This window comes from Leucoraja erinacea, chromosome 22 (genome assembly GCF_028641065.1).
Source record: "Leucoraja erinacea ecotype New England chromosome 22, Leri_hhj_1, whole genome shotgun sequence".
NCBI lineage: Eukaryota > Metazoa > Chordata > Chondrichthyes > Rajiformes > Rajidae > Leucoraja > Leucoraja erinaceus.
In genome coordinates, this window is record NC_073398.1 from 23,885,614 (window position 1) to 23,912,858 (window position 27,245).

The window sequence follows — 27,245 nt, forward strand, 5'->3', positions numbered from 1 at the left end:
TCTTAAACTGTGGCCCCTGGTTCTGGACTCCCCCAACATCAGGAACATGTTTCCTGCCTCTAGTGTGTCCAATCCCTTAATAATCTTATATGTTTCAATAAGATCCCCTCTCATCCTTCTAAATTCCAATGTATACAAGCCCAGTCTCTCCATTCTTTCAACTTATGACAGTCCCCATCATCCCTGGGAATTAACCTTGTGAACCCACGCTGCACTCCCTCAATAGCAAGAATGTCCTTCCTCAAATTTGGAGACCAAAACTGCATACAATACTCCAGGTGTGGTCTCACCAGGGCCCTATACAACTGCAGAAGGACCTCTTTGCTCCTATATTCAACTCCTCTTGTTATGAAGGCCATCATGCCATTAGCTGTCCACTTCCTGCTGTACCTGCATGCTTACTTTCAGTGACTGATGTACAAGGACACCCAGATCTCATTGTACTTCCCCTTTTCCTAATGGCACCGTTCAGATAATAATCTGCTTTCCTGTTCTTGCCACCAAAGTGGATAACCTCACATTTATCCACATTAAACTTCCAGAAGATTAGTCAAGCATGATTTCCCCTTCATAAATCCATGCTGACTCGGACCGATCCTGTTACTGTTATCCAAATGTGCTGCTATTTCATCTTTTATAATTGACTCCAGTATCTTCCCCACCACCGATGTCAGGCGAACTGGTCTACAATTCCCTGTTTTCCCTCTCCCTCCTTTCTTAAAAAATGGGATAACATTAGCTACCCTCCAATCCACAGGAACTGATCCTGAATCTATAGAACATTGGAAAATGGTCACCAATGCGTCCACAATTTCTAGAGCCACCTCCTTAAGTACCCTGGGTTGCAGACCATCAGGCCCTGGATTTATCAGCCTTCAGTCCCATCAGTCTACCCAACAATTTCCTGCCGAATGTGAATTTCCATCAGTTCCTCCATCACCATAGGTCCTCTGGCCACTAGTACATCTGGGAGATTGTTTGTGTCTTCCTTAGTGAAGACAGATCCAAAGTACCTGTTCGAGTCGTCTGCCATTTCCTTGTTCCCCATAATAAATGAACCTGTTGCTGTCTTCAAGGGACCCACATTTGTCTTAACCAATTTTTTCCTCTTCACATACCTATAGATATAGAAGCATTTACTATCCTTCTTGATATTCTTGGCTAGCTTACCTTCGTACCTCATCTTTTCTCTCCGTATTGCCTTTTTAGTCACGTATCTTCTGTTGCCCTTTAAAAGTTTCCCAATCCTCTGGCTTCCTGCTCATCTTTGCTATGTTATACTTCTCCCTTTTATTTTTATACTGTTCTTGACTTCCCTTGTCAGCCACAGTCCGGGCGCGTCTTACTCCCCTTAGAATCTTTCTTCCTCTTTGGAATGAACTAATCCTGCACCTTCTGTTTCATTCCCAGAAATACCTGCCATTGTTATTCCACTATCATCCATGCTGGGGTCTCTTTCCAGTCAACTTTGGCCAGCTCTTCCCTCATGCCTCCATAGTCCCCTTTGCTCAACTGTAATACTGACACATCCGATTTTCCCTTCTCCCTCTCAAATTGTAGATTAAAACATCATATTATGGTCACTACCTCCTAATAGCTCCTTTATCTTGAGTTCCCTTATCAAATCCGGTTCATTACACAACACTAAATCCAGAATTGTCTTCTCCCTGGTAGGCTCCAATACAAGCTGCTCTAAGAATCCATCTCGGAGGCACTCCACAAACTCCCTTTCTTGGGATCCAGTACCAACCTGATTTTCCCAGTCTACCTGCATGATGAAATCTCCCATAACCACCGTAGCATTACCTTTACAACATGCCAATTTTAACTCTTGATTCAACTTGCACCCTATATCCAGGCTACTGTTTGGGGGCCTGTAGATAACTCCCATTAGGGTATTTTACCAGTACAATTCTATCCATGATGACTCAACATCTCCTGATTCTATGTCACCCCTCGCAAGGGACTGAATTTCATTCCTTACCAACAGAGCAACCCCACCCCCTCTGCCCACCTGTCTGTCTTGTCGATAGGACGTATACCCCTGAACATTCAGTTCCCAGCCCTGGTCCTCTTGCAGCCATGTCTCTGTAATTCCCACAACATTACACTTGCCAATTTCTAACTCAGCCACTTTATTTCTTGTGTGCAGGATCAGGAGATGCTACTTCCCTACAATCATCAGGCTATTAAACACGACAATCTCCAAATAAGTTGCGAACTACATGGTGTTGGGGGCATTGTTTTGGTCTTTGCACTATTATTGTTTATATATACAGATTTGTTGTTGTTGTTTATTTTGGTGTTTACAGAGTACTATGTTAACATATCTGTTGTGCTGCTGAAAGTAAAAATGTCATTGTCCTATTTTGGAATGTATGACAATAAAACACTCTTCACTCTTGACATTGGTTGAACATGGAAGATGTTTTCCCGTGTTCTGAATTCCCATGCTGATCATCCACTGTACTCAGAGTCGTACATTTGCCCTGCACCAGTCATGAACAGCAAATATGCATGGATACATTATTTAACAAGTAGATCTGTTAGAGAGGGGGGGGGGGGGGGGGGGGGGTCAAGGGCCAACTAGCCACATGAAGGGTATTGCTTCCAAGGCAGTATTCCTTTCCTCGAGCGCATATTTGTTTTCTACGGTCCCCAGTGTTCTGAATACCAGATCTTTAGGATTCTAAACTTCAAGGCAAGCTGCATGTGTTAGGCTGTGGAAAAACCTCAAGCTGGTTTTCAAGGTCAACCCATTTAGGAAGATCAAATGATTATAAGTGAATGTTCAAACATGCCTTCCCCTGCCAAATACCAAATAATGTAATAGTATTTTAATATTTATATTCCAAAACTGAAATGTGATAATTACTCTGGCTTAATAAAAAAACCTGTCCCTGACAGCCGCCTGCATCTCATCAGCAGTGCAGATATGCAAATATCCACACGTAAAGCCAAATTCATTTTCATAAAGCAATAACAAATGCAATTTGTCTAAGCTGTACTTGATACTTAAAGCGAATGTTTAAAAAAAAAAATGGCAGGCTCAAGCTTAAATGTCCTGCAAATGCTTAATGAGACTGGTGCGAAGATTAGCAAATCCCATCTAACACACTTGAACATGTTTGAACATCAGTGATCTTTGTGGTTTGAATGCATTCGTCAAGATACTAAAAAACGGCACATATTTTATCAATGCCTTACAGAAGCTTGTTAAAATGTTTATGCCTATTACAGAGATTAAAAATTAATTTGAGTAGATAACAGCTGTTAAGATAATTAAACCCATCGTCGCAGGTTTGGGAGGAGCCAATCATAGTTCAGTTACATGGAATCTTTCATTTCACATTCTGTAGATTTACGAGACGAGACAGTTGGTGGGAAGACAATGATTCACCTTATATTTGGCCCTTTCCCAAGGATTAATGCCTACAAAGATATTCTTACCATGTTTTCTGCTGCAGGGACACAGTTACTCTTTTCCACTGTGAGAACTCTGAGGAATGATAAACACTGGCAGAAGTGAACTCTTGGCAACTCGGCATGCTGGGAAAGCACTCCTGCAGGAAACCAAGACAGAAAATAACAAGATTGTCATCGCTTTTAAAATCCCACATCCCTCCATTCAAAGACACCAGGCGTAAAGCTTCAGAGTGATTAGATTATTGTAAATTTGAATAGAAAAATCAAAACTGAGCCTGGCCTGCAAAATAACCTCAGTCCGTCTGTTTTTCACAATTCTAATTGTGATTTATAAAAATGGTAAGCTTTCTACAGTGACTTTTAACATCAGAGCCACTTCATTCTATATTACATATTCTCTATTCAAAGAGGGTAGCAGTTGGAATACAAAGTTTAATGATCAGAAGTTAAACATGCATCAATTTCAAAATAACATTGTGAGAACAGTCTCTACATGGGCCACATTTAGGATAATTTCAACAGAGGTCCAGGATGAACCAATTAATGGGCTTGTGTTACTAGGTAATCAATTAATATTTGTGCAAACACAAACTCCAATCATTCTGGAATCTCTTTCATATTTTCACAGATCCACATTTGAAAGGAATAAATCTCCCTCCTGTTGCTGCTAAAGATCAGGCCTTCATTCAGCCTTAACCACAATGAGCCACCATGCTCTCAGTTTTTCAGGTGTGGCCATGGGAGCTGAAATATTAAAAGATCAGAGAGGAACACAAGACATTACCTGCACAAATCCAACCATTAAACATGCTATGATATGATAACAAAATTGGAAGAAAACTTCGTAAAGTCCAAAAGTTCCAATCTCAAACGTCACCCATCCCTTTTCTCCAGAGATGCTGCCTGACCCGCTGAGTTACTCCAGCACTCTGTGTCATTTTTCACTTCACACACGAGAGCATGGCCAAACACATTCAAATTTGGCCATGAAAAGTAAAAGATAAACTACTTTCTGGAATTGTTACACATTACTAATGTGCAACATCTGGCACAAAAAACGCACTGAAATGCAAACCAGTGACTTAGTATTCATGACATTGCAGCGGGTCAACTGTTCATTGGCAGTCTGCGGGCCCTTGACCAGCTGTCCACATATTTTCCCATCCAAATTAGGTAGAATTTATCCAAAAACACTATCCAAAGAAAGTACACATGCATTCAATAGGTACCATAATTAACACTTAATGGTATGTGCTTGAAGACCATCAGACCATCTGAAAAAATAAATTTCTGTACAATGTAAGTACAAGTGAAATGAACTCAACAAAGAGTACAATTTCTCCCAATGTGAATGGTCTTTGTAGCACTTGGCAAGTCCAATTGCTTGGGATTTACCTCTAGTACAAGATGCCAGGTCAGGCCATGGTTGGTGGAATACTCCAGGCTGATTTGGTTGTCCACGTGCAGTGCAAAAGGCTTTCCACAGCCCATCACCAGGTTGAACTGCAGCATGTAGGAAGCCCCAATTTGCATGGATTGGGTTTCAACGTAGCGCGTTGTTTTGGAATCTCCAGTGAAACTACAGCAAAGACAAAGACAAACAACATGTAGTGGACGCAAACCATGGACAAAATTGTCAGGATGACGATAAAGGTCAAAATGATCAATTACAACAATGTCTGCAGTGACTCATCCCAGTGATTCTGGATTCAAAGAATGTGAGACCAAGTCTTCTTTACCTGGTAGCTACTGGGGCTCTGCCTGCCTAAATCCAGACATCAAAAGCATAATGCTACTTTATTTCACAACTAATTTTCATCCTTAGTTACAGAGGCCAAGAGAAGATCAGGTGGAGAAGGAGGAGGCTCGCTGGTCCCTGCTACCGCCACCCAGAAATGCCAGCAAACAGGGTTGTGCTGTGGGAACCCACCCATGGAACATGTGACCCGGGACGGCCAATCAAGACGATGCTGAAGACGTTGATGGAAGACGCATATGTAGAGACAAAAGAGGAGCTTGCCAGCTGCATGGAGGACAGAGATGTGTGGTGCGTCCGTCACCAGCACCATTGCGTCACTAATGTTTTCAACGATAATAATAAATAATAATAATAAAATTGTTGAGGATAATGACAAAATAATCCTATGCTGTTGCCTGACATTGGAACTGAAATACAATATGGGATGATAATGTTACTCTTCATCTAACCATGCTGCACTGCACTTCATTTGAAAATTTGACAAGTGCCAAATGCTGCATATACACAACCAAAAAACATAAGAAATTGTCATTTGGAAGTGGTTTGGACGAATGGTACCTTCAAGGCTTCAAATCGTCAATGGCCCTGTATTAATTTGTTGGTATTGGTCATGAGTCTGGGGACTGGGACACATTTATTTTGGTTAACTTCTAAGATTGAGCGTCATTTGATCTTTGAGGGGGTACGAGCTAACTATTATAAGAAACCTCTAGTAGATCTGCACAATCTCTGGGGGAACAGTCTTTTAAAATAAAGTGGGAAATAACTAACTTTGTTTCTCTTTTCCAAATAGTTAAAGATTTTACAGTTTGCATAATGAGTGTAGCAATTTGTCCCAATTCGTCCCATACTATTCATGAGGTCAATGGGTTATTGGGTTATTGTTTCCTCTGCAGGCAAAAAAGCGGACACCCCAAAGATAAGTAATAACTTGTTATTGGATGAGCTTGATTTGGACCCAACCTTTCTTGTATTCTGAAAGGCTACAGAATCTTTCAGTCATGCCATATTCAGACTTGGTAGGAATGTTTTACTGATAAGGAAAATGTATAATTGTGCTAATTCTTCTTTGTTCTGTGAGTGGGTGCCCGAGTAGCACTGAGCACCATTTGTGCTCATTGTAATCTCGCCACGTCCGTCTGACGACTCAATTAAAGATTGCCACGGTTTACCTTTAACAGTCTTTGTTGCTGTCTGTTTTTTAAGAAACAAGCTTTGACGGTATAACTGTCCTCTCCTCTCCATATGGTTGTCTACTTGTGGGTCTGCAGATGTCTATAGAGGCCGATCCGCGATCCACACACCTTGGTGCAACCTGGGCAGTGGAGACTGATGGCGGTTGATAATCGTCGAGCCCCCTTCTCTCTGTCCTTACAGTGCTGTCGCTTTGTCTCTGCGACAAGGCGTAGTTCCATTTCGTGAACGTGCACCTGATTTCCTCCAGGAGCGCCTGTCCAGTGCAATATGCTCCCAGTTGCTTGATGTGATGTGGAATTTCTTCAGACTGTTCTGGATGTTGTCCTTGAAGCGTTTCTTTGGCACGCTGGGGGCTCGCCGACCTACCTTCAATTGAGAGTACAGGATTTGTTTAGGGAGACACGTGTTGGACATGCGGATGACATGGCCAGTCCATCGAAGTTGGTGCTGCATTATTGTGGTGGTGATGCTGGTCATGTTGGCTTCCTCCAGAATGCTGATGTTGGTACGTTTGTCCACCCAGCTGATCCTCAGAATCTTTCGTAAGGATCTTTGATGGTATTGTTCCAGGGCTCTCAGGTGCCTGCTGTAGGTGGTCCATGACTCAGCTCCATACAAGAAGGTGGAGAGAACAACGGCTCTGTAGACCAGCAGTTTTGTTTCAACCTTTAGGTCTCGGTCTTCAAAGACTCTTTTCCCGAGTCTGGCGTAGGCTCCGCTGGCACAGCTCAGGCGATGGTTGACCTCATAGTCGATGTGGTCAAGAGTGGTGTCGTCCACTTTTATAGTGGGCTGGGTAGACGGCTGGTTGGGTGGAGGTTGATGTAGGACCTGGGTCTTCTTTATATTTAAGGCTAGGCCCAGGCTCTGTATGCCTTGGCAAAAGCATTCAGGATGCCCTGAAGGTCTTCTGCAGAGCGTGCTGCAATGACGCAGTCGTCCACGTACTGAAGATCCACGATGGCGGTGTTACTGACTTTGCTCTTGGCCTTCAACCTATTAAGGTTGAAGAGCCCACTGTCAGTTCTGTAGAGGATTGGGATCCCCTGTGGCAGCTCTTCACCAATGAGGTGAAGTATGGCAGCAATGAAGACGACAAACAGGGTGGGTGTGATGATGCATCCCTGTGTGACCCCCGTTTCCACAGTGAATGGCTCGGACTCAGTGCCGCAGTTGCTGAGCACTGTGACCGACATGCCATGATGTGGAAGCCTCAATATTCTGAATATTCAATATTATTTAACTATAAAGGAAAAGTGCACTATTTACTTGTAGGAACACACTGCACCAAAGTATGCACAATGTACTATATCTCACCTTTTGTGATTTACAAAATGTTATTTAATTCATTTACTTTGTAAATTGAGGACCAGCTGTTTATTCTTTTGGATATTTACTACTTCTGTGTCACTCACTCTATCTTGTAAAAGGCCATATTCATGATCTTTTAGTCTTAAAGTTTGTAGTGTAAACCACCTCTTGTACAGATAAGAGCAAGGAATTGGCATAATTGAGATTGACCAAGGAGGTAACATCATTCAGTTGTCCAAGATAAGCTTTTACTTTTTCCTTGGTCCAGATGAAGCAACAAACACCTGTTTATCATCACTGTTGACAGCAATCTGTGTCTGATAAAAAACAGGACTAAGCCAAGTCACTCGATTCAGAGGGAACCTGGATACAACTACTACAGGCGGCTCTGAGATCCTGCCTTTGCTGCCTCTGGCTTTATTAGCTAAGCTGTTAATGTTTGTCATATCCACCACTGAAGAACAATATTATTAGAGCTAAGAGCTAAAAGTGTTAATAGGTTTTATATTGAAGAAAAATAATTGCATTGTAAAGAAAATGACTAAACTAAGGATTTGTCTGAATCCTGACTGACCCAATTGGTAATATATTTGCAACTTCTTAATTCAAATAGTAACTCGAGTGTGTCCGACAAGCAGTGGATCAAATAGAGTGTGATCCAACCCTTCTACAAATTCCTCTACAAATATATTCTACACAAAAACCACCTTTCATACAAGTTATTTAATTTGCCTATTGAAGAAACAGATGATAAGGTCAATGTATATATGCATATTTGCAGGCAGCAATGCTGAAAGGAAGTGGCCAATTCGGGAACTCCAAGCATTCCGTTTCGCTCCAAGCGAAAGTGTTCCGATCCGTCCCAACGTCGGAGTTTCGATCATCCCGACGAGAGGGCTTGTACATAGCGGCGTCTATGGACAGTTCATGGCCCCGACCACAGGTCCCGACCAGAGGAGGAAGATTGACTGAACGTTATTGCCTTCCATCACAGTGAAGAAAGTTGATTCCACTGTGGTGGATGTTTATGTTAAATTCTATTGTGTATTGTGTTCTTTTTGATTGTATGGCTACATGGTAACTCAATTTCACTGTACTTTAATTGGTGCATGTGACAAATAAATGTGAACTTGAACTTCCATGCAAGAGTTCATATAACAGTCTGCTCCAACTGTTAAGAACCCATCTGCAATAATTCCACTTTTCCTCACATTCCGCCCCACCGCCCGTTCTCCTGTCACCTCTTTGTACTAATGGCAATTTACAGATGCCAATTAATCAACCAGCCAATTCTTAGTCTATTTCCTCAGCATTGTCCATTCAACTCCAGCATTGGAGGGCATCCCAACAAAACATTTTGAATTTCCCATTCATTACAATTTGATTTCAGAATCGGAGCCACTGGACCTTCTTTCTTCTGCCTAGCTATTAATCAATGCAGAGGCCGAGCCAAGGCCAAAACACCATCCATTTACTGAGGCCTAAGGAAAAGGACAAATATAGACTTTTGCTTCTTCCCTCTGAAGGAAAATTCAGTGGCCCTGCCACTGATATCACAGGGACTTCAACAGCCCTCAACAGACGGTGAATGCAATGATACAGCCCCTGCTCTGCTTCCCCACTGTAATTATTCATGGCAGCTTAGGGGAATATTCAGAACTGCATTTCGTTTCTCTTATGACTAACAAATTACAGGGTTTGATCCATTTTCTCCGAGTAGGTTCACTGGAATTAAAATGTTGCCTCAGAAAATGATCCTCCTGTGTGCCACCTTCAAACCAATCTGTGTTGTAAAAAAATTGTCGTTAAATAATTCTGTAATTCAGTTATAAGCTAATGGCAAAATGATTTGAAAATGAATAAATTATTTCTAAAGAATTATTTATGATATTAAAGTTCAAGCTGCAAAAATGATATTGGTACTGGCAGAGTGTGGGTTAACAGTAAATTTGACCTTGTGTAAGTTATCGGCTTTGCTAGAAGCTTTGCACTGTAATTACTTTATTATGATTTTGTTGTCTAGAATAAGCCCATAATTTAATCATTTGTTTAAAATTTAAATAATTTATGAGCATTTTAACCACCTCCAAATTTATGGGTTCTTATTTGGCAAAAGAAGGTGACTGATGGAAACATTACACATGATTAGACACGTTTCGCCTGCTGCAGAAAATGAGCTGGGGAATAGTCTGTGCTGAATGATAAATTACCCAACCCAAGTTTCATGCAATGATGAAAACATTGTCAATCACTCCCCTGCGACCAACAAGAACATTGCACCTAACTCGTTGTTCTGGATTTGCCAAGAGCAAATCAAATGGAAGCCCAGCTGAGATCAGCTGGCATTAATTAATTTAACTACTAATCAGTTAAAGATAGTGTGAATTGGTCTGGAGATTTCCCATGGGGTAATGGCTGGCAAGGGCGATGAAGGTCATCAGCCAAATTCAATGCAGATTCTCCAGCTTCATCATCCTCCATATTAACCTAATGGTGTGTCTTTTCCTTGAAGCTAGTTCCAAAAGGCATAGGTTAAAAAGTTAATATGAGCATGGCAAAAATTGCTTCCAGCGACGAAAACTCAACTATTTCTCTCCTCCGTTAATCAAACAGAATTTATGAAGTTCGTGTTTTTATTTTACTGGACTGTAACAGAAGGCTGTGCTACATTATTTCAAACGTAAGAAGGGCGAGTCAAGAAAAGTGGGGAAAATATTTTGTCCAAAATATAATGTTTTTACATTGAATACGTTAAAAGATAAGCCATACCTAAAATACTTCAATGTGTTTTAAAAAAAGTAATATTCATAGCCAATGTGTAAATTCTGAGGTACAGGGTACTGATATCTAAACTCAAGATATTCTACTGTAAACTCTCTTCTCCTTTGAGCCTATTTTGAGACATACAAATTGATTTGAGCAATTGTCAGGAAGGTTGATTCATTTTTTGGTTCTTGACAACGTTTATCAAAATTTAATTAATTATTTAAACAAATCGATCCAATCTAAACTGTGGGATAAACCTTTAAAAATTGCAGTTATGAAACGAGATAGACAAAATTTGACAAGCATTTTCTTATTGTGGTAATTCATGGCAGTTGCTAAATTAAAAAAAAACAGGTTTACCAACAAGCACACTTCATGTACATTTTAAAATAATTAAATCATTCCATTGAATCATGACTGTGGAGTATTTTATCTGAGAAATCTCTTTTTAAGTAGATAATAATAATAATAATAAATTTTATTTGCGGGCGCCTTTCAAAGTCTCAAGGACACCTTACAGAAATTAACAAGAGAGAAAAAACATATAGTCGGAGTAAAATAAATAATAAGGACATCACCAATACACAAATTAAAGACAGAAATCGCTCCAAAGACAAAATATCAAAAACACAATGTGAAGAGAGAGCAGCGGCAGCTAAACCGCGCCAGCGTCCACTCTCCCTTCCGACAGCCATCTTGGACACAGACTAACATATTAACTTACACACAAAAAAATCATCCCCCACAATGGTTACCACTGTGGGGGAAGGCACAATGTCCAGTCCCCATCTCCAGTTCTCCCAAAGTCAGGTCTATTGAGGCCACCGCTATTGCCCCTACAGAGGCCCGATGATCCTGGCCGGGCGCTGTTGCCCCGGCATCGGGAGAGTCCTCTCAGCGGCTGGGCCACCTGGAACGGCCGCTTCCTAACTGGGGACCGCGGCTTCCGAAGCCGACAAGGCCGCGCCGGTTTGGAGCTCCCAGGCTCCCGATGTTAGAGTCGGCGCCGCCCGCTCCGCTCCACAGACCTGCAGCCCGGAGGTGCTGATCTCGGCGGTCACAGCTCACCGGAGCTCCAGCGTGTCGATCCAGCGCGGCGACCCAGGCAAGGCATCGCCCGCTCCGCTCCACGATAGCGCTCCAGCGCTGTGCCGCCACCGAAGCCGAGGTGCTGGGCAGTCCCCGCCAGGAAACGGCGCTCCACGCCCGCTGGTAGGCCACGAGGACGGGTCGACGGGGCAGCCCGGAGAAAAAGCTGCCCCACCAACCAGGTAAGGACATAGAAATGTTGTTACCCCCTACCCCCCACATTAAAAAGTAATTTCTCCCACAGACAAGGCACAGGACTCACTAAAACTGCAAAAAAAAGTGAATTAAACAGACGGCTGCTGGTTAGCAGCCGTTCCCCAAGATGGCTCCTCCTCCTGTCTCTGGGCGCACCACTGTGCATTGTTTAAATTCAAGGATGGAGTTGGCGTTTGGGTAATGAGCCTTCAGCAAGAACAGGTGACTCTGGGATTAGCTGGGCAGAACAGCAACCGCCAGGACTGGTGAGAGGGGGGCCAGAGACCATGAACCAAAAGTGGTCAATATTCCCTGCAGCCGATGCCTGATGTTACAGAATCCACAATCTCAGCAATATTATGATTTAGATAGGGGCTTAACAATTACAGAATTTTCATTCTCATTGTTGGAAATCTACAATTTTCAGGTGTTGATTAATTTCTAACGCATAAAGCTAATGCCAGTAGGTATTCAATCTTTCCTGAAAAGTGCAAAAATAAGTTCATAAAAAACGATCTTTACCCTTAACTGTCACAGGGAATAGTTTAATTATGCCTGTCAAGATTGTCAAACTAATGAAATACAGTAAGTTTCTCTCTGATCTTCCTTCCACGACTAGAAGAAGCATTCTCCAACTCGATAGATAATGACATTAAGAGAAAAAAAAAACTCGTTGATTTTCAGTAGTCTTTATTGGTCCCTTTTAGTGTGGATGCTCAACGGATGACAGGTCTGAAAAGATATTCGCCCCTCTCCACTTGATCATTAAGCACGATAAGTGATATACATCAGTAACATGTGTATCTTTAAGGTTCGCTCCAAACATGGTTAAATCCTTGCAAATACCCCTGGTCACAAGCCCAATGGTCTGGCCTGCTACAGAAGTAGCTTCAGGACGGTGAGTGTTTCCAGTATTGTCTATTTTTATATCTGGATCACTGATGGTGGTTCTATTTGAAGTTAAGGACAATAATGTAAACAGTGAAGAGGAATGCCATCACCAATTTAGTGCTATTATTTATTATATTCATCAATTTTAACTTAATTTTCTTTTAAATCAATGAAAACCACGGGGCGTGGATAAAGTTGAGAAATCATCAAATCGGCATTTAATAAGAAACATGAATTTTGTGCTGGAATAGATTGACAAACGCATGCTCGGCAATCTCTGTATATCCGTCAAATCCTTCCTTCGCAACAGTAACATTCTCTCATATTGTGCAAAATAATCTGTTACCTCTCTGTCATTATAAAAATGTGTGCCTACTAAAGTCAACATTGGATCTACGTGCATAGATCGAAAATCAGTCTAAACCGTGAAGTTAAAGTTATTACCTACTTTAACTCATCTGTGCCCCATGTAATTTTGTTGAATGAATTGGTTAGCATGATATGGAAATTAAACTGTGGGATAGTCATTAGTGCACAATAAAACTACTTAATGAAAAAAACATTGGGATTAGCTTCACCTAATCAATAAAGGATGGCATGGTTGATGCAACATCTCTTTTCTAGCCCTTATTAAACCAAATGTATTTCAGAACTTATTCAATAATTTGATTTCCTCTCAAACTAGCTTTCTGTAAACTTTCCTTCATTAAGTATTCAATAACATTGCCAGTGGCTGTCTCCCCTCAGGCTATCGAAATGCATTAGGACTCCTAACATCAACTGTCTTCTGAAAAAGCCTTCCACTGTTCCTTTAGTCCTGTCAAACCTGCCTCACTCACTAACCCAGTGCAAAATTCTATCATGGACATTGTACCCCAGACGCTCTCTGAACCAGCTCCCATGCAACAACATCTATTTGCATTTCTATAACAAGGAATAATTAGAAAAACAAATTTAACAGAGAGACAAAATAGAGATTCTGAAAAGATTATCAACAACCTGGCACTCTTACCTACCTATCTTTTTGGTGACCTATCTAAAGCTAGTAAAGATTTGAAGTGTCGCAGAATTCCAAGTAGTATTATCTAAAAAGAGTGTTTCCTGCTGTAATTTGTGAGCAAACTCAACATACAACAAAGTGAGAACTTTGCAAATATTTCAATGCATTCAAGGGATTTTGATTTACTTGAAATGTGATGATAATTCATCCAAGGCAAGTTAGTACCTGGTGCAATCCATGACATTTGGCTCCTCTCCATTGTCTGTTAGTTCAGGCAGATGCACACGAGAAAGTTTGACGTTAAATGAAAAACATTAACATCCTATTATTGTAAAATGATTCTTGCTTTCCTCACACAGGTTTAACACAACGTGGGAAATGAAACTGATATCATCTTACCTGAGGGTCCAGTCATGGTTACAGTAAGGTTGGACATTTCCTAGGTAGAAGCCTAGGGACTGAGTGACATCCACTAGATTGGTGAAGTTGAGACTAATGCTGTTGTACAGGATTGAGGTCATACTAATTTCATCAATTGCCCACACATCCTCATTAGGCCCAGAGTGATAGGGTTGCCACCATCGGAACTGGATGCCTAACCGCTGGGCATTCTGCGGGAGGTCCACGGAGATGATTCTAAGATGGAGAAGACAGCAGTGAATGAAAATTCGACAAATTGCAACCTGTTTATCATGCCTTGATACCTGCAATATTTACGGCGAGGGATATTAAAAATATAAAACCCATCAATGTATCTAATTAAGCAATAGAATGACTTTTAGAGGTAATAATTTCAAGATATTATAGAAAAAACAATTGCAACAGAACTCCTATTTGTTAGAAAGACATTCTGACATCATCTTCTTTCTGCTCAATGACAAAGATAGACGTATCCATCGTGATAATGAACTTTACTTTGTGAAATTCTGTTCATGAGATTTGGATGGTGAATCTTGTGTAAAGTTCAGAAGTGATGGAACAGGTAAGGAAGTCTTCACATGGAAGTTATGGGTCACCGGTGCAGTGTTCCCACTTACTGAGGTAAACTTCACCACACATTTTTATCACGTTAGGACAATAGATTGATGTTCATTTCAGTTAAGAATGTGTGATAAATTAGAAACCATCACATTTTCAGTTAAAAAAAATGTGATTGAGGAGCCTGCATTTGGTTAATGTTGATTGAAATTAAGTGTAACAGAGCACAAATCTTAGACCAAAAATTAGGTTTGCATGCAGATTCGCATTTGCATTTCGTTGTCACGATTTAGATCCAGACACTTTAGATCCAGACACTGGTGTTAGAAACATTAATGGAAGAAAACTGAGGCCATTGATCTTGTAATTCTCCATCCAATTTTGTATGTCTTAATTAATCTACAAAAATCAACACTTGCATTCAATTGTGAAGAGTGGAAGTCAAGTCAATGAACCAAATCATTCATTTGTTTCAATCACCAACAATAATTTGTCTTAAGTATATTAAATAAAAAACAAAGCTGATTGCAGAGAAAATAAATCTTGAAGACACTTGTGTTCTTATCAGAGGTTTTCTAAAAGCACAATAAGTAAATATTGAGTTCACTGCATGGATTGAGGCCACCAGTTTACTCCTAAATAAATGTTCATAGATACATTTACTTACATTTGCTTCTTTTCTCCAATTGTTAATACTACACTCTATCAGTACCTGGCGTTTAGGCAATGTGCTTGTATCTACACATACCTCAAATGAAAAACATTGTTATATTTTTAACATATGGAGCATCAGGGAGGACATATTATCACAGGAAAGAAAATAATTCTATCACCGTGATTAGCTACGTAAATCAATGATCGCGTTCCCACCCAGTTCTGCACCTGTCAGGTTGGGAAGCATGCCGGATTCTTGGCAGACCTGCTGGTCACTGTCACTGCACTGTACAAATGATCTATCTGCCTCTCAGAGTTTTCATCAGGCAAAATGCAGAATAACATGGAGGTTGCCAACTTTCAATTCATTAAAAGGTGTAAATTCTTGATACAAAACTGTTAGCATTTATATCAATGCTTCGTACAAATAAACATTGCATATAATTTTCAGAAATATGCAATTAATTTAGAACAAGCAAAATTAGCACCTAAAACACATAATAAAGACAATATATAGCATTGATTTAGTTTTTTCTTCTTCTTAAAACATGTTTTAAGAACAAGAATGATTATAATACATGTTCCTCTATTCAAAATGTCAGCAGCATATGAGCATTTAGAAAAAAGTGCTTCTTGTAATTTTATTAACGTGACATAACAACAATGCCAAGTGAAAGTAAGAAACATCTTAAGGATTCAGAGCTGGCTTAGCAAATACAAGTAGGGAAAGGGCTAGAAATGAATTGGATAGATGATTAGGTATACTGGAGAGAGAGCAAAGAACATGCAGGCGGGGGGGTTCCCAACTGGCGGTGGGGGAGAAAAAAAACTCCATGAATTTCCTGAAATTTACAGCATGGAAGGAGATCGTTTGGTCCATCATGTTCCTGTTACTTTCAGCACTGACTAGGATTTATAGAAATGTACTTCAAAGTTCCGCTAGAATCTCCACATTGTCAAGCACATGCTAGCGTTATAGCTTATCTGAAACAGGTTGGCTGGAGGCATACCACAACTTGGGATATTGTAGATACTCCCCACCAGACTGGCCGGGAAGCTAATGGAATTGGGGCTCAACACCTCCCTGTGTGCCTGGGTCCTGGACTTTCTCACCGCCAGGCCCCAGGTAGTCAAGATGGGAGGGAATACATTGAAGTCCCTCACCCTGAGCACACGATCGCCCCAGGGTTGTGTCCTCAGCCCCCTATTGTACTCCCTGTACACACATGACTGTGTGGCTAGGTTCAGCTCCAATTCAATAATTAAGTTTGCTGATGACACTGTGGTGGTGGGCCTGATCTCAGACAATGACGAGAAGGCCTACCGGGAGGAGGTGGCTGATCTAGCACTCTGGTGCCAGGATAACAGCCTCCTCTTGAACATCAAAAAAACAAAGGAGCTGATCATGGACTTTAGGAGGGCACATCATCCGAGGACGTACACTCCATTGAGGATAAATGGGGATCCTGTGGATAGGGTGAACTGTTTTAAATATCTGGGAGTCCACATCTCCGAGGATATGACATGGGCATCACACGCCTCAGCACTCGTGAGTAAGGCAAGGCAGCGCCTTTACCACCTCAGGCAATTGAGGAAATTCAGAGTGTCTCCGAGGATCCTCCAGTGCTTCTACGCAGCGGCGGTGGAAAGCATCTTGTCCGGGAACATTACCATCTGGTTTGGGAATTGTTCTGCCAAGGACAAGAAGGCTCTGCAGAGAGTAGTGTGTTCAGCTGAACACACTATGGGAACTTCACTTGCCCCCCTGCAGGAACTATACATCAGGAGGTGCAACTCCAGAGCCAACAATATCATGGGAGACCCCTTCCACCCCTGCAACGGACTGTTCCAGCTGCTACGGTCAGGCAAACGCCTCCGTTACCATGCGGTGAGAACGGAGAGGTTGAGAAGGAGTTTCTTCCCAGAGGCCATTCGGACTGTAAACGCCTATAACCAGGGACTAACTCTACTGAACGTTTTTCCTTCCATTATTTATTATGTAAAAGAATATGTGTGTTATGATTGTGTTTATAGTTTGTTTGGTTGTTTGTCTTTTGCACAAAAGTCCGCGAGCATTGCCACTTTCATTTCACTGCACATCTCGTATGTGTATGTGACAAATAAACTTGACTTGACTTGACTTGAAGGAACTGCAGATGCTGGTTTAAACTGAAGATAGACATAAAATGCTGGAGTAATTCAGCAGGGCAGGCAACATCTCTGGAGAGAAAGAATGGTGACGTTTCAGGTCTAGACCCTTCTGCTGTAGAAGATACCCTTTTTCTTCTTCTGAAGGGTCTCAACCCAAAACGTCACGCATTCCTTCTCTCCAGAGATGCTGCCTGTCCTGCTGAGTAAAGTCCCTGTCCCACTTTCCCGAGTTACTCACCAATTCTCCTGAGTTTTCCCCTTGATTCAAACTCGGAGAATGTCCGTAGCGAGTCCGTAGATATTTTGTAGGGGCTCGTAATGCCAGCCGTAGGTACCCGGGGCATCAGGTAAGTCGGGACGTTTTTTCAGCATGTTGAAAAATGTTCACAAGTGAAAAATATAGCCCTATGGCTGGCTATTACCGTAATTCTCCAAGTTTGAATCAAGGGGAAAACTCGGGAGAATTCATGGTAACTCGGGAGTGGGACAGGGGCTTTATTCCAGTATTTTGTGTAACTTTGGGACGCTGTAGCATTATGGTTAAAAGCATTCAGAGTCAAGACCATTGATTCAGAGTTACAAGCTTGAATCCAGAAGAAGCTGAAATATAAATTAATAGATCTGGAATTAAAAATATTAACAATGACCTTAAACTACTGTTGGAAAAATCCATATGGTTCACAATGCCTTTCAAGAAATGAAATCAGTTACCCCTTTTGAGTATTGTATTTAGCTAACCACAGATCCACCAATGTATGTCTCCTCAGTTTTGGGACAATTAGGGATGGATGATCAATGTTAGATTGTCAGTGATGTTGGACATTCCATAGATCAGGGGGATACGTCTGTGACTCAAAGCCTTTGCTGTTTGCCGTGTGCTCAGATATTTCAGAACAAAGTAAAATAATTCTTGGATTGGATTGGATTAGTTGAAGACTGGCTTCTCTGCCATTGGGACATCGGGGGGTGGGGGGGGGGGGAGTACAAGATTGATCATCCACTCCACATGACTGACGAAATATGACTAAAAGTGCTTCAAACTGGTCTTTTGCTCCCCATTCTGAACTCAGCATTTATTGAAAATGGGGAAGTCATGGAAGATTGTGGATGCTCATCAATACAATACAATACCGTTTATTTGTCATTTGAACCTCACATGAAGTGCAAACAAAATTTTTTCTGCAGTCATACAAGAAAAGAACCAAGACACACACCAACACAATTTACACAAACATCCATCACAGTGAAGCTCCTCCTCACTGTGATGGAAGGCAAAGTCTTGTACAATACAATACAATTTTATTGTCATTTGAGCCCCAGTGAGGCTCAAACGAAATTCTGTTTCCACAGCCATACAAACAAAGACAATTTCCTAGACATACACACAATTTAATTCACACAAACATCCATCCATGATGGAAGGCAAAGTCTTTTCTCTCCCCTGTTCTCCATGTCTCTCCCGATATCCAAGCCCCAGGCGGGCGATGATAAGTCCCACGGCCATTTTAGGCCGTGCCGGGCGATTTACGGCCCCGCTCCCGGTCTAAATGTCACAAAGTTGGAGCCCCCGGCAGGCGTTGGAATGTCCCACGGCCATGAAGCCGCGCCGGGCGATGTACGTCCCCGCTCCGGGTCGTTCCAACCCCGCGACACGGGCTGGAGAAGTCGCGTTGTGGGAGCTCCGGGAAGCGGTCTCTCTCTCTCCCCCTGGACCCGCGAGCTCCCGATGTCCCAGTTCACCGGACCTGCAGCTGCGTTGCTGGAGCCTCCGGGCCCCAGGAGTCGAGTCGCAGCAGCGAGTCACCACCACTCCCCACGCTCCGAGGCCGGCCAGCCCCACGATGGTGAGTAGTCCGCAGCTCCGCAGTCTCCCGAGCCCCCGGGTCGTTCAGGTTGGAGGCCGCTCCACGGTGCTAGGCCCCAACGACAACGGAGACCGACAGGGAAAAGGTCGGGTCTCCCGAACAGGGAAGAGATTTTAAACGGTTTCCCCCTCTCTCCCCTGCTCTCCATTCCTCTCCTGGTCAAAGTCAAAGCTGCTGACGGGCGCTAGCAAGTCCCACGGCCACTTAAAGCCGCGCCGGGCGATGTAAGGCCCTGCTCCGGGTCCCAATGTTGGAGCCCCCGGCGGGTGCTAGCAAGTCCGCGGCCATTTAAAGCCGCACCGGCCCGTTCCAGGTCACTTTCGACCCCGCAATTCGAGTGGGAGAATTCGTTGTTGCCGGTGCCCCGCAAATCGGTCTCCCACCGGGGACCCGCGAGCTCCCGGTGTCACCATCCACCAGAGTCGGGTCGCAGCAGCGCGCCACCGCAGCTCTCCACGCTCCGAAGCTGGCCAGCTCCAGGATGGTAGGTCCGCAGCTCCGCAGGCTCCGTGACTTGAGCTGTTGTTCCGGTTGGAGGCCGCTCCACGGTGCTAGGCCCCAACGGCAACGGAGACCCGACAGGGAAAAGGTCGGGTCCCCGTACAGGGAAGAGATCTAAAAGTTTCCCCCACCCACCCCCCACACATACACAGTCAAAAACCCACCACAAACTTTACACTCCACAGGACAATAAAATAAAAAAAGACAGACGGACTGCAGAGGCCGCTGCGACGTTGGTCGCGCCGCCTACCATCATGCAGAGGGGCAAGTTTCCTGGGAAAAGAATGAAAATCAGGAGCAATTTGGCAGGTGCACAGCCCTCTGTATCATGTTCCCCAGCCCCAAGTGTAAAATTCAGTACTATTCGAGTGAAAATAGAAAATCCATTCAATGCAAAAAAAAAGTTATTCTAATCTTTTGCAGGTTATATTTGGCAACTTGACTTATAAAGTTAGAAGGTGTTAAAAGACAATTCTCATGCTTAAGATCTGTGATACATTATTTTCTACAATATTAACCTTTGGCCACATGGAATTAATTGGAAATTCAAGTGCAACTAATTGCATTTCTTATTAACAAACTCCAATTTCAATACTACTGTTCTCTTGAGCTCTTTAATATTTCTGAGTGCTTGGAAAAGATAAAAATCAGATGGTGGGAGTCTTTTATTATTGAGTCTGGTTTACTTACTAATGTAATGCCATTCAATAACTATGTAAGCATACAGAATAAATCAGTGTAGTTTCTTAAGTAGTCTGTTAGTGTACCCAAGATATTTAAAAAACTGAAAATAGTGGTAGGCAATTAAAACATTGTTGCCATTACCCACTGATCAGGATTTTCAATTGGACAATAACACTAATGCACGAGAAGAGATGCAGATTTGACTTTGAAATGGTGGGGAGGGGGCTTGAAGATGGAGCAGATTTATGCAGAATGTTGAAAGTGAACAGTAGTTAAGTAATGTTATAGATTGAGGGATTACATTTTAGTGCTGGATAAACAGGAGAAAAACATTCATTTTAGTACAGTGCCTTTCACATCCTCAGGATGCCCCAGAGTAGCCACTGGAGGTGATAAATGAAATGATTATGTCAGGTTTTCACTTTAGAGTCCCATAAATAGCAATAAGATGATTATCAGATATATCTGTTTTTTGGGATGGTGGTTGAGGCCAAAATGATGGTCAGGATATGAGGTGAACCAGCCTGTTTTTTTCATTTGAAGCAAAGAAAGACCCGTTAACATCCACTTCAGCGGGCAATAATGCCTTGGGTTTATCCATTACCATCCAAACTCCTCCTGCTGTTCGACACTTACCCTGAAGTGTCAGCCTCGATTATGTGTTCAGCCTCCAGAACCAGGACTTGAACCCATGGACCTGACACAAAGCTGGGTCTGCTACTGCGAAGTCACAGCTGACTGATTCGCTTTTTGAAAAGAGACTGAATAAATATTTATTGAAAATGGATAAATCGAAAATAAAACTAAAATAAAACTAAAAAGGTGCTGGAAATAGTCAGAAGGTCAAGCAGCACCTATATTAAGTGAAACAGAGTTAATGGTGCAGGATAGTTAGATGGCCAATGTTTGAAGACTACAGAGACCTTATAAACCTGGAATACTTAAGCAGTGTGCAGTTATATAAAATTGTTTAGTATTGGATATGCAGGGATGGATAGGAAAGTGTTACACCAAACCAGGGGAAATAATTATATTCACGTGATTAACACAATGGAACCGAGCCAATGTCAAGACTAACTGTACATAATCTGAAGAAAGAGAAGCTATCATCCCAACATATTCTATACATTTATCTTCTCTCAGATCACTAATTTGTAGTTTAGTTTAGTTACAGCTTTGTGTCAGGTCCATGGGTTCAAGTCCTGGTTCTGGAGGCTGAACACATAACCGTGTTTAGTTACAGCACGGAAACAGGCCCTTCGGCCCATCGAACCTGCACCGACCAGCGATCCCCGCACATTAAAGGGCCTGTCCCACTTGGGCATATTTGCGCTTCACGCAGATGGTGCGCAAAGATTTTGTACATCCCAAAATCCTGGGGTGCCACGCGCAACCGCGCATCACTGCCTACGTTACCACGCACCATGCGCGCATCATGTACTTGTCACGGCGCATGCGTGCGTCGTGACGCGTAAATGATGTTGCGTAAATGACGAGCAAATGACGCCCAAGTGGGACAGGCCCTTAACACTATCCCACACATACTCTGAACAATTTACATTTATACCAAGCCAATTAACCTACAAACCTGTACATCTTTGGAGTGTGGGAAACCAAAGATCTCGGAGAAAACCCATGCGGTCACAGGGAGAACATACAAACTCCGTACAGACAGCACCCGTAGTCAGGATTGAACCCGGGTATCTGGCACTGTAAGTAAGCAACTCTACTATTGTGTCACCGTGCCGCATAGTCAAACAAAATGGTCTTCTTAGCAGAAATTATGTCCTGACAAGAAAATAATTGACTGAAACCAGAAGCCGAACAGCTACACAGTGGTCAGGGTGGCTGATTTGCACACAATTTACATTAAGTAGAAAAAAGACTGAAGTTACTCGATAGTAAATATCCTTTAAAACAACTTTTGAAAAAAAAAGTAATGAAAGAAACATTAGACTTCCTTAGGATTGTTTTAATTGATTAAAACTTTAGTAATAAATTAAAAGGAATATGGAAGCAATATGAAATCCAATCACATATTTAAGGGGCCAGGGAGTTATTCTGGGTTAATTACAAATGCAGGGAGGAGCATGATTCTAGCGTCAAACTCAGAGTATGCTTTATTCAGCTGGCAGTGGTGTCTCTAAGACAGGTGGCACGCACCACAAAAATAGTGCAATTGGCAAAACCAGGGGGCTTGACACAGCTGGGGAACAGTTATGAAACCTGGCACAGCTGCCGCTCTAGTCACAATGGGCACTGTGGACAGACCTCAAACAGTGGAGATACTTGGCAATGGCAGCCAACTGGCCCAGCAGGCAGCTCCAGCCTGCAAAGATCCTGTCCTGTTTGTCAACTCGAGGTTGTTCCAACTCGTCAATGACACCCACGCATAATTAGAAAGGAAAACAATCATCAAAGGACCAAAGGAAGCTGGAGAGTGAGTGAGCGAGACTTTTGGGATATTTTAGAGGCCTTGGGCAAGCACAACAGTCATCTGTAATTCTGTTTAATTAAGCTAAAATCATTCCACACACCTGAATCCCTGAAAAAAAAGCACAGCAAACTAAAATCCTGTAACATTGCTAAGGGCTCCACACACAAGATTGCTTTCAACTCCATTGTCTCCATGGCAACGTGTTAATTAATAACACCTGTTTGAGTGCCGCAGAGCTGATCAACATCCTATAGTTATTGATAGTTTAAAAAATAATAGATGGCGATAAGGTTACCTCTTGCCAAGGAATTTCGTAATTACCTACTCGAGCTCACATATTTCATGTCAGTGTCACCTCATCTACGAACCATATGAAACCTGCCATGCCGCGAGTTTGGACAGGAAAGAACTATTAATCTGGTTTCATTTAATGGCACATATTTTAGGACAGACAAATTGAAGAGTTATCCCTCAACTGGATGTTTGAAAATCACATTGCCACACTGCTTAACTTAGTTAATGCTGCACAAACACATTATTGTGAGCTTTCATCCTGCAATTTGCTCTGTCTTCTGAAGACTGCCAAATACCTGCATAATTTCTCCCTCTTGATGCCATATTTTACCTCAGTGTGATACTATCCAGCAGGCACGTGCCAAGTCAGGTGAGTTAGTCCATTGGCCTCAACCTCTAACATTCATATCATCAAACACTTCCACCTTCTGATAAATCTCAGCTGTCTAAATAACACCAACATTGCATGAGATTCAGACATATCCACTTCATCAATATTAAATATGGATAACCAGATTTCTTTGCCAAGAGAAAAACAAAATGAAGGCACAAGAGACTGCAGGTGCTAAAATCTGTAACAAAAAAAGGAGAGCTGCTGGAGGAACTCAAGGAGGTCAGGCACATCTGTGGAGGGAAATGAACAGTCAATGTTTCGGGTGGACACCCTTCACCTAGACTGTAAGACTAGAGGGAACGTCGCCATTATAAAAAAAGTGGCAGGGAAAATGAAATTAAACTTCCTGAAATAACTTTGTTATTTCCGCTATTTCAATGGCACCATTCTGTTGAGTGAAGAGTCATTTGCATCTGGAAAGATGCCATTAATGACACCAAATACATCTGCCGGGATAATCAAAATGATTTAAAAGGGATATATATACACATACCAGGGACGTGTGGTCAGGGGAGGCAGAGCCTCACCCGTCATACTCCCAATGAAAATAGCTGTTAAGAAAAGTAAAGAAAAATAATAATAAAATAAAATAAATATAAAGATTTTTCCACTGATCCGTGTTATAAATGTAATTTCCATATGAATCGAATAATTTTTTATAGTAAAAATCGCAAAGTTTGCGCAGCTCTGCTGCAAATACATGAAGAGATGAGAGGTGAGGCAGCGGCGAGCTGAGCCTCCCCTCTGATTGCGCAACCCCTCAGAAACTGGATGGAGCGCGGGCAATAAGTGTGTGCCTGTTACTATCTCTATGTAAGTCACTAAAGCAATGTGTGTAAACCCCTTCATTACATGTCCTTACCTTCCATAGTCCAGGTAACGTATTTCACATATAAAGATATTAAATTTGTGCTCGTTGGTCTCACATAAAACTGCATTGAAAAAGCTCCAGGGGAGGCAGCGATCACGTCTGCCTCACAAGGGGGCGTGTCTTGAGCCCAGTGGAGGAAGAGCGAGCGTCAATTATATAGGCACAGACAACGTAATTGACGCTACCTCACTCTCTCTCCACGTTAGCTCGCTTCAGCAGCGGCGGCGCTGACCAAAGATCATAGATACACCACTTGGGAAGGTAGACTTTGTCGGTAAATTAGAAAGCTATCAAATTTTTTAAAAAATAGATCTATAATTATCACAATAATAAAGTCATCAATTTTTGTACTTCTGTACATTTTAGTTTAGTTCATGTAAGGCAGGAGTCTCCAAAATATGGCCGCGGGACACATCAGGCCCACCGCCTGATTTTTCAAGTGAGCTTGATTCAAGTCGGGGAGCTCGGCGACCCGGGGCTGCTCTTAGTGTTGTTACCGGTTAGATCGCTCGAATTGTCAGAGCTGAGACATCACTGGGCCGCCGTGAAGAAGGGTGCAATGGTGTGGTGGGGGGGTTCGGCGGCGGTCAGAATGGGACGGCTGAGGGTTATAACGTGCCATCGTTCCTCTCTCCCTTCTCTGTCTCTCCACATTCTATCTCTCTCCCCATTCTCTCTCTCGCTCCCCATTCTCTCTCTCTCTCTCTCTCTCTCTCTCTTCTCTCTCTCCCTTCTGCAATTGGAGAGGGAGATGGGTAGATTGGGGGTCTCATTGTTGCAGTTGAATAAAGAGGACTATGGGGCCATGAGGGAGGAGCTGGTCAAAGTTGACTGGAAAGATACACTAGCAGGGATGACAGTGGAACAGAAATGGCAGGTGTTTCTAGGAATAATACAGAAGGTGCAGGATCAGTTCATTCCTAGGAGGAAGAAAGATTCCAAGGGGAGAAAGGGACAACCAAGGCTGACAAGGGACGTCAGGGACAGTATAAAAATTAAAGCAAAGAAGTACAACGGAGCTAAAATGAGCGGGAAGCAAGGCCATTCCCATGACATCATCCCAATGCAATAATTTCAAAGTTATGAAAAACTATCATCTATTCTTTGACATTAATTCAGAGAAAAGTTCATCTATAATTCACTTTGAGAAGGTGATGGTGAGGTGATGGCCATCTTAAATGCCTGGTAAAAGTCACTGTTGGGTGGGGAGATCCAGGAGATTGACGCCTTACCGTGGCTCGTGGTAATTCAGGTGGGAATAATGTTGCAGCAGGTTCCATGTAATTCCATTGTCAGCTGAAAAGTGCAGAAGAACTCCTTCTCCTGGCTGGTCTGGAGGCTTGCATGTGCTCAGAACATATTTACTACCCAGGCGAAGAGTGAACTGGAGGAATCTGGAAAATAATAAGATTTTGAGGCAGAATAATTAACACCTTAAATAAGCCCATCATTCAAAGCCTGCATTGAAATGTGGTACCTTGGGCAGGAACGAAGCTACAATTAAGAGTTTAGTATTACTTTAGTAATTAGTATCGTAATTACCCATTGAACATATTTCACAGGGAATCTCATTCGTTCCACGTGCTTTTAAACTTCAATGGTGATAATGTGGCAAATGGGCACCATCATAAATAAGGTAATGATGAAAGGGAATGTGGTGGTGGAATGTGGTGGCTTATCGGACTGGAGACCTTTAACTAACGATGTACCTCAGGGATCGGTGCTAGGTCCACTCCTATTTGTCACCTATATCAACAATTTGGATGAGAACTTACAAGGAGAATGTAGTAAGTTTGTTAAAAAAAAGATTCTGGTTATCCACTCTAACTATGCCTCATAGAATTTTATACACTTATATCAGGGACATCCGCAGCCTCCTTGGCTCCGGGGAAAACAAGCACAGCCCACCCAGTCCATCAATTCAGACAACATCCTCGTGAATCTCCTCTCCACTCTCTCCTTATAAGATTGAAGAAATTTGGCATGTCACCGAATACTCTATTGAACCTCGACTGGTGTACAGTAGGGATGATACTGACTGGCTGCATTCATGGCCTGGTTCGGTAATTCAAACGCACAGGAATGAAGGAGGCTGCAGAAAGTGGTAGACATTGCCCAGACGATCATGGGTAATGACCACCCACCCCTCTATTGAAGGTTTATATAGAAGCCACTCTGAAAAAGACAGCCAATGTCATCAAACACCAACAATATCTTGGTCCGCTCTCTTCATGCTGCTACCATCGAGAAGGTGGTACAGGAGCCTGAAAACTATCACCTCCAGGTTCAAGAACACTTCTTCCTAGTAACCACCAGGCTCTTGAACACTGCACAACACTAACCATAACCCCACCTCAGCATCAATTTCTCTATCAATTGTACTGGAGTTTGACTTGATTGTATTTATGTATGATATATCTGATCTGTTTGGATAGCATGCAAAACAAAGCTTTTCACTGTACCACAGTATACGTGACAATAATGCTCCTAAACCAGTCAGTATGTTCTCTATCACACACCTGTTGAGGTTCAATAGAGTATTCGACGATGTACGAATCTCTTCAATCTTATAAGGAGAAGGCATAGAGGAGATTCACCAGGATTGGCCGGATTGGAGGATTTCGATCCTGGAGACTGATTGCATCAGCTGGGTAATTAGGTTGGGCTGCTCCTTGTTTGTTCAAATGTTTTTGTCAAATCCACTTGTATTTTTATCATATGGAAAGCTGTTAGTTTCTAGATCATAATGTTGATTATTTCTTTAAAGAATTCAAACTTTTAT

At 42.4% G+C, this 27,245-nt stretch overlaps 1 protein-coding gene across 1 annotated transcript in view; it reads right to left on the reverse strand.

The window, feature by feature from the left end:
- The window catches only part of reln (reelin), a 253,257-nt gene that overhangs the window by 101,539 nt on the left and 124,473 nt on the right, over window positions 1-27,245 (reverse strand). The window contains exons 19-22 of the mRNA XM_055653596.1: window positions 25,696-25,857; window positions 14,034-14,270; window positions 4,822-5,005; window positions 3,451-3,563 (exon numbers count right to left, since the gene is read on the reverse strand). Of these exons, the coding sequence (XP_055509571.1) occupies window positions 3,451-3,563; window positions 4,822-5,005; window positions 14,034-14,270; window positions 25,696-25,857 (696 nt within the window). The remainder of the gene's footprint in view (window positions 1-3,450; window positions 3,564-4,821; window positions 5,006-14,033; window positions 14,271-25,695; window positions 25,858-27,245) is intronic.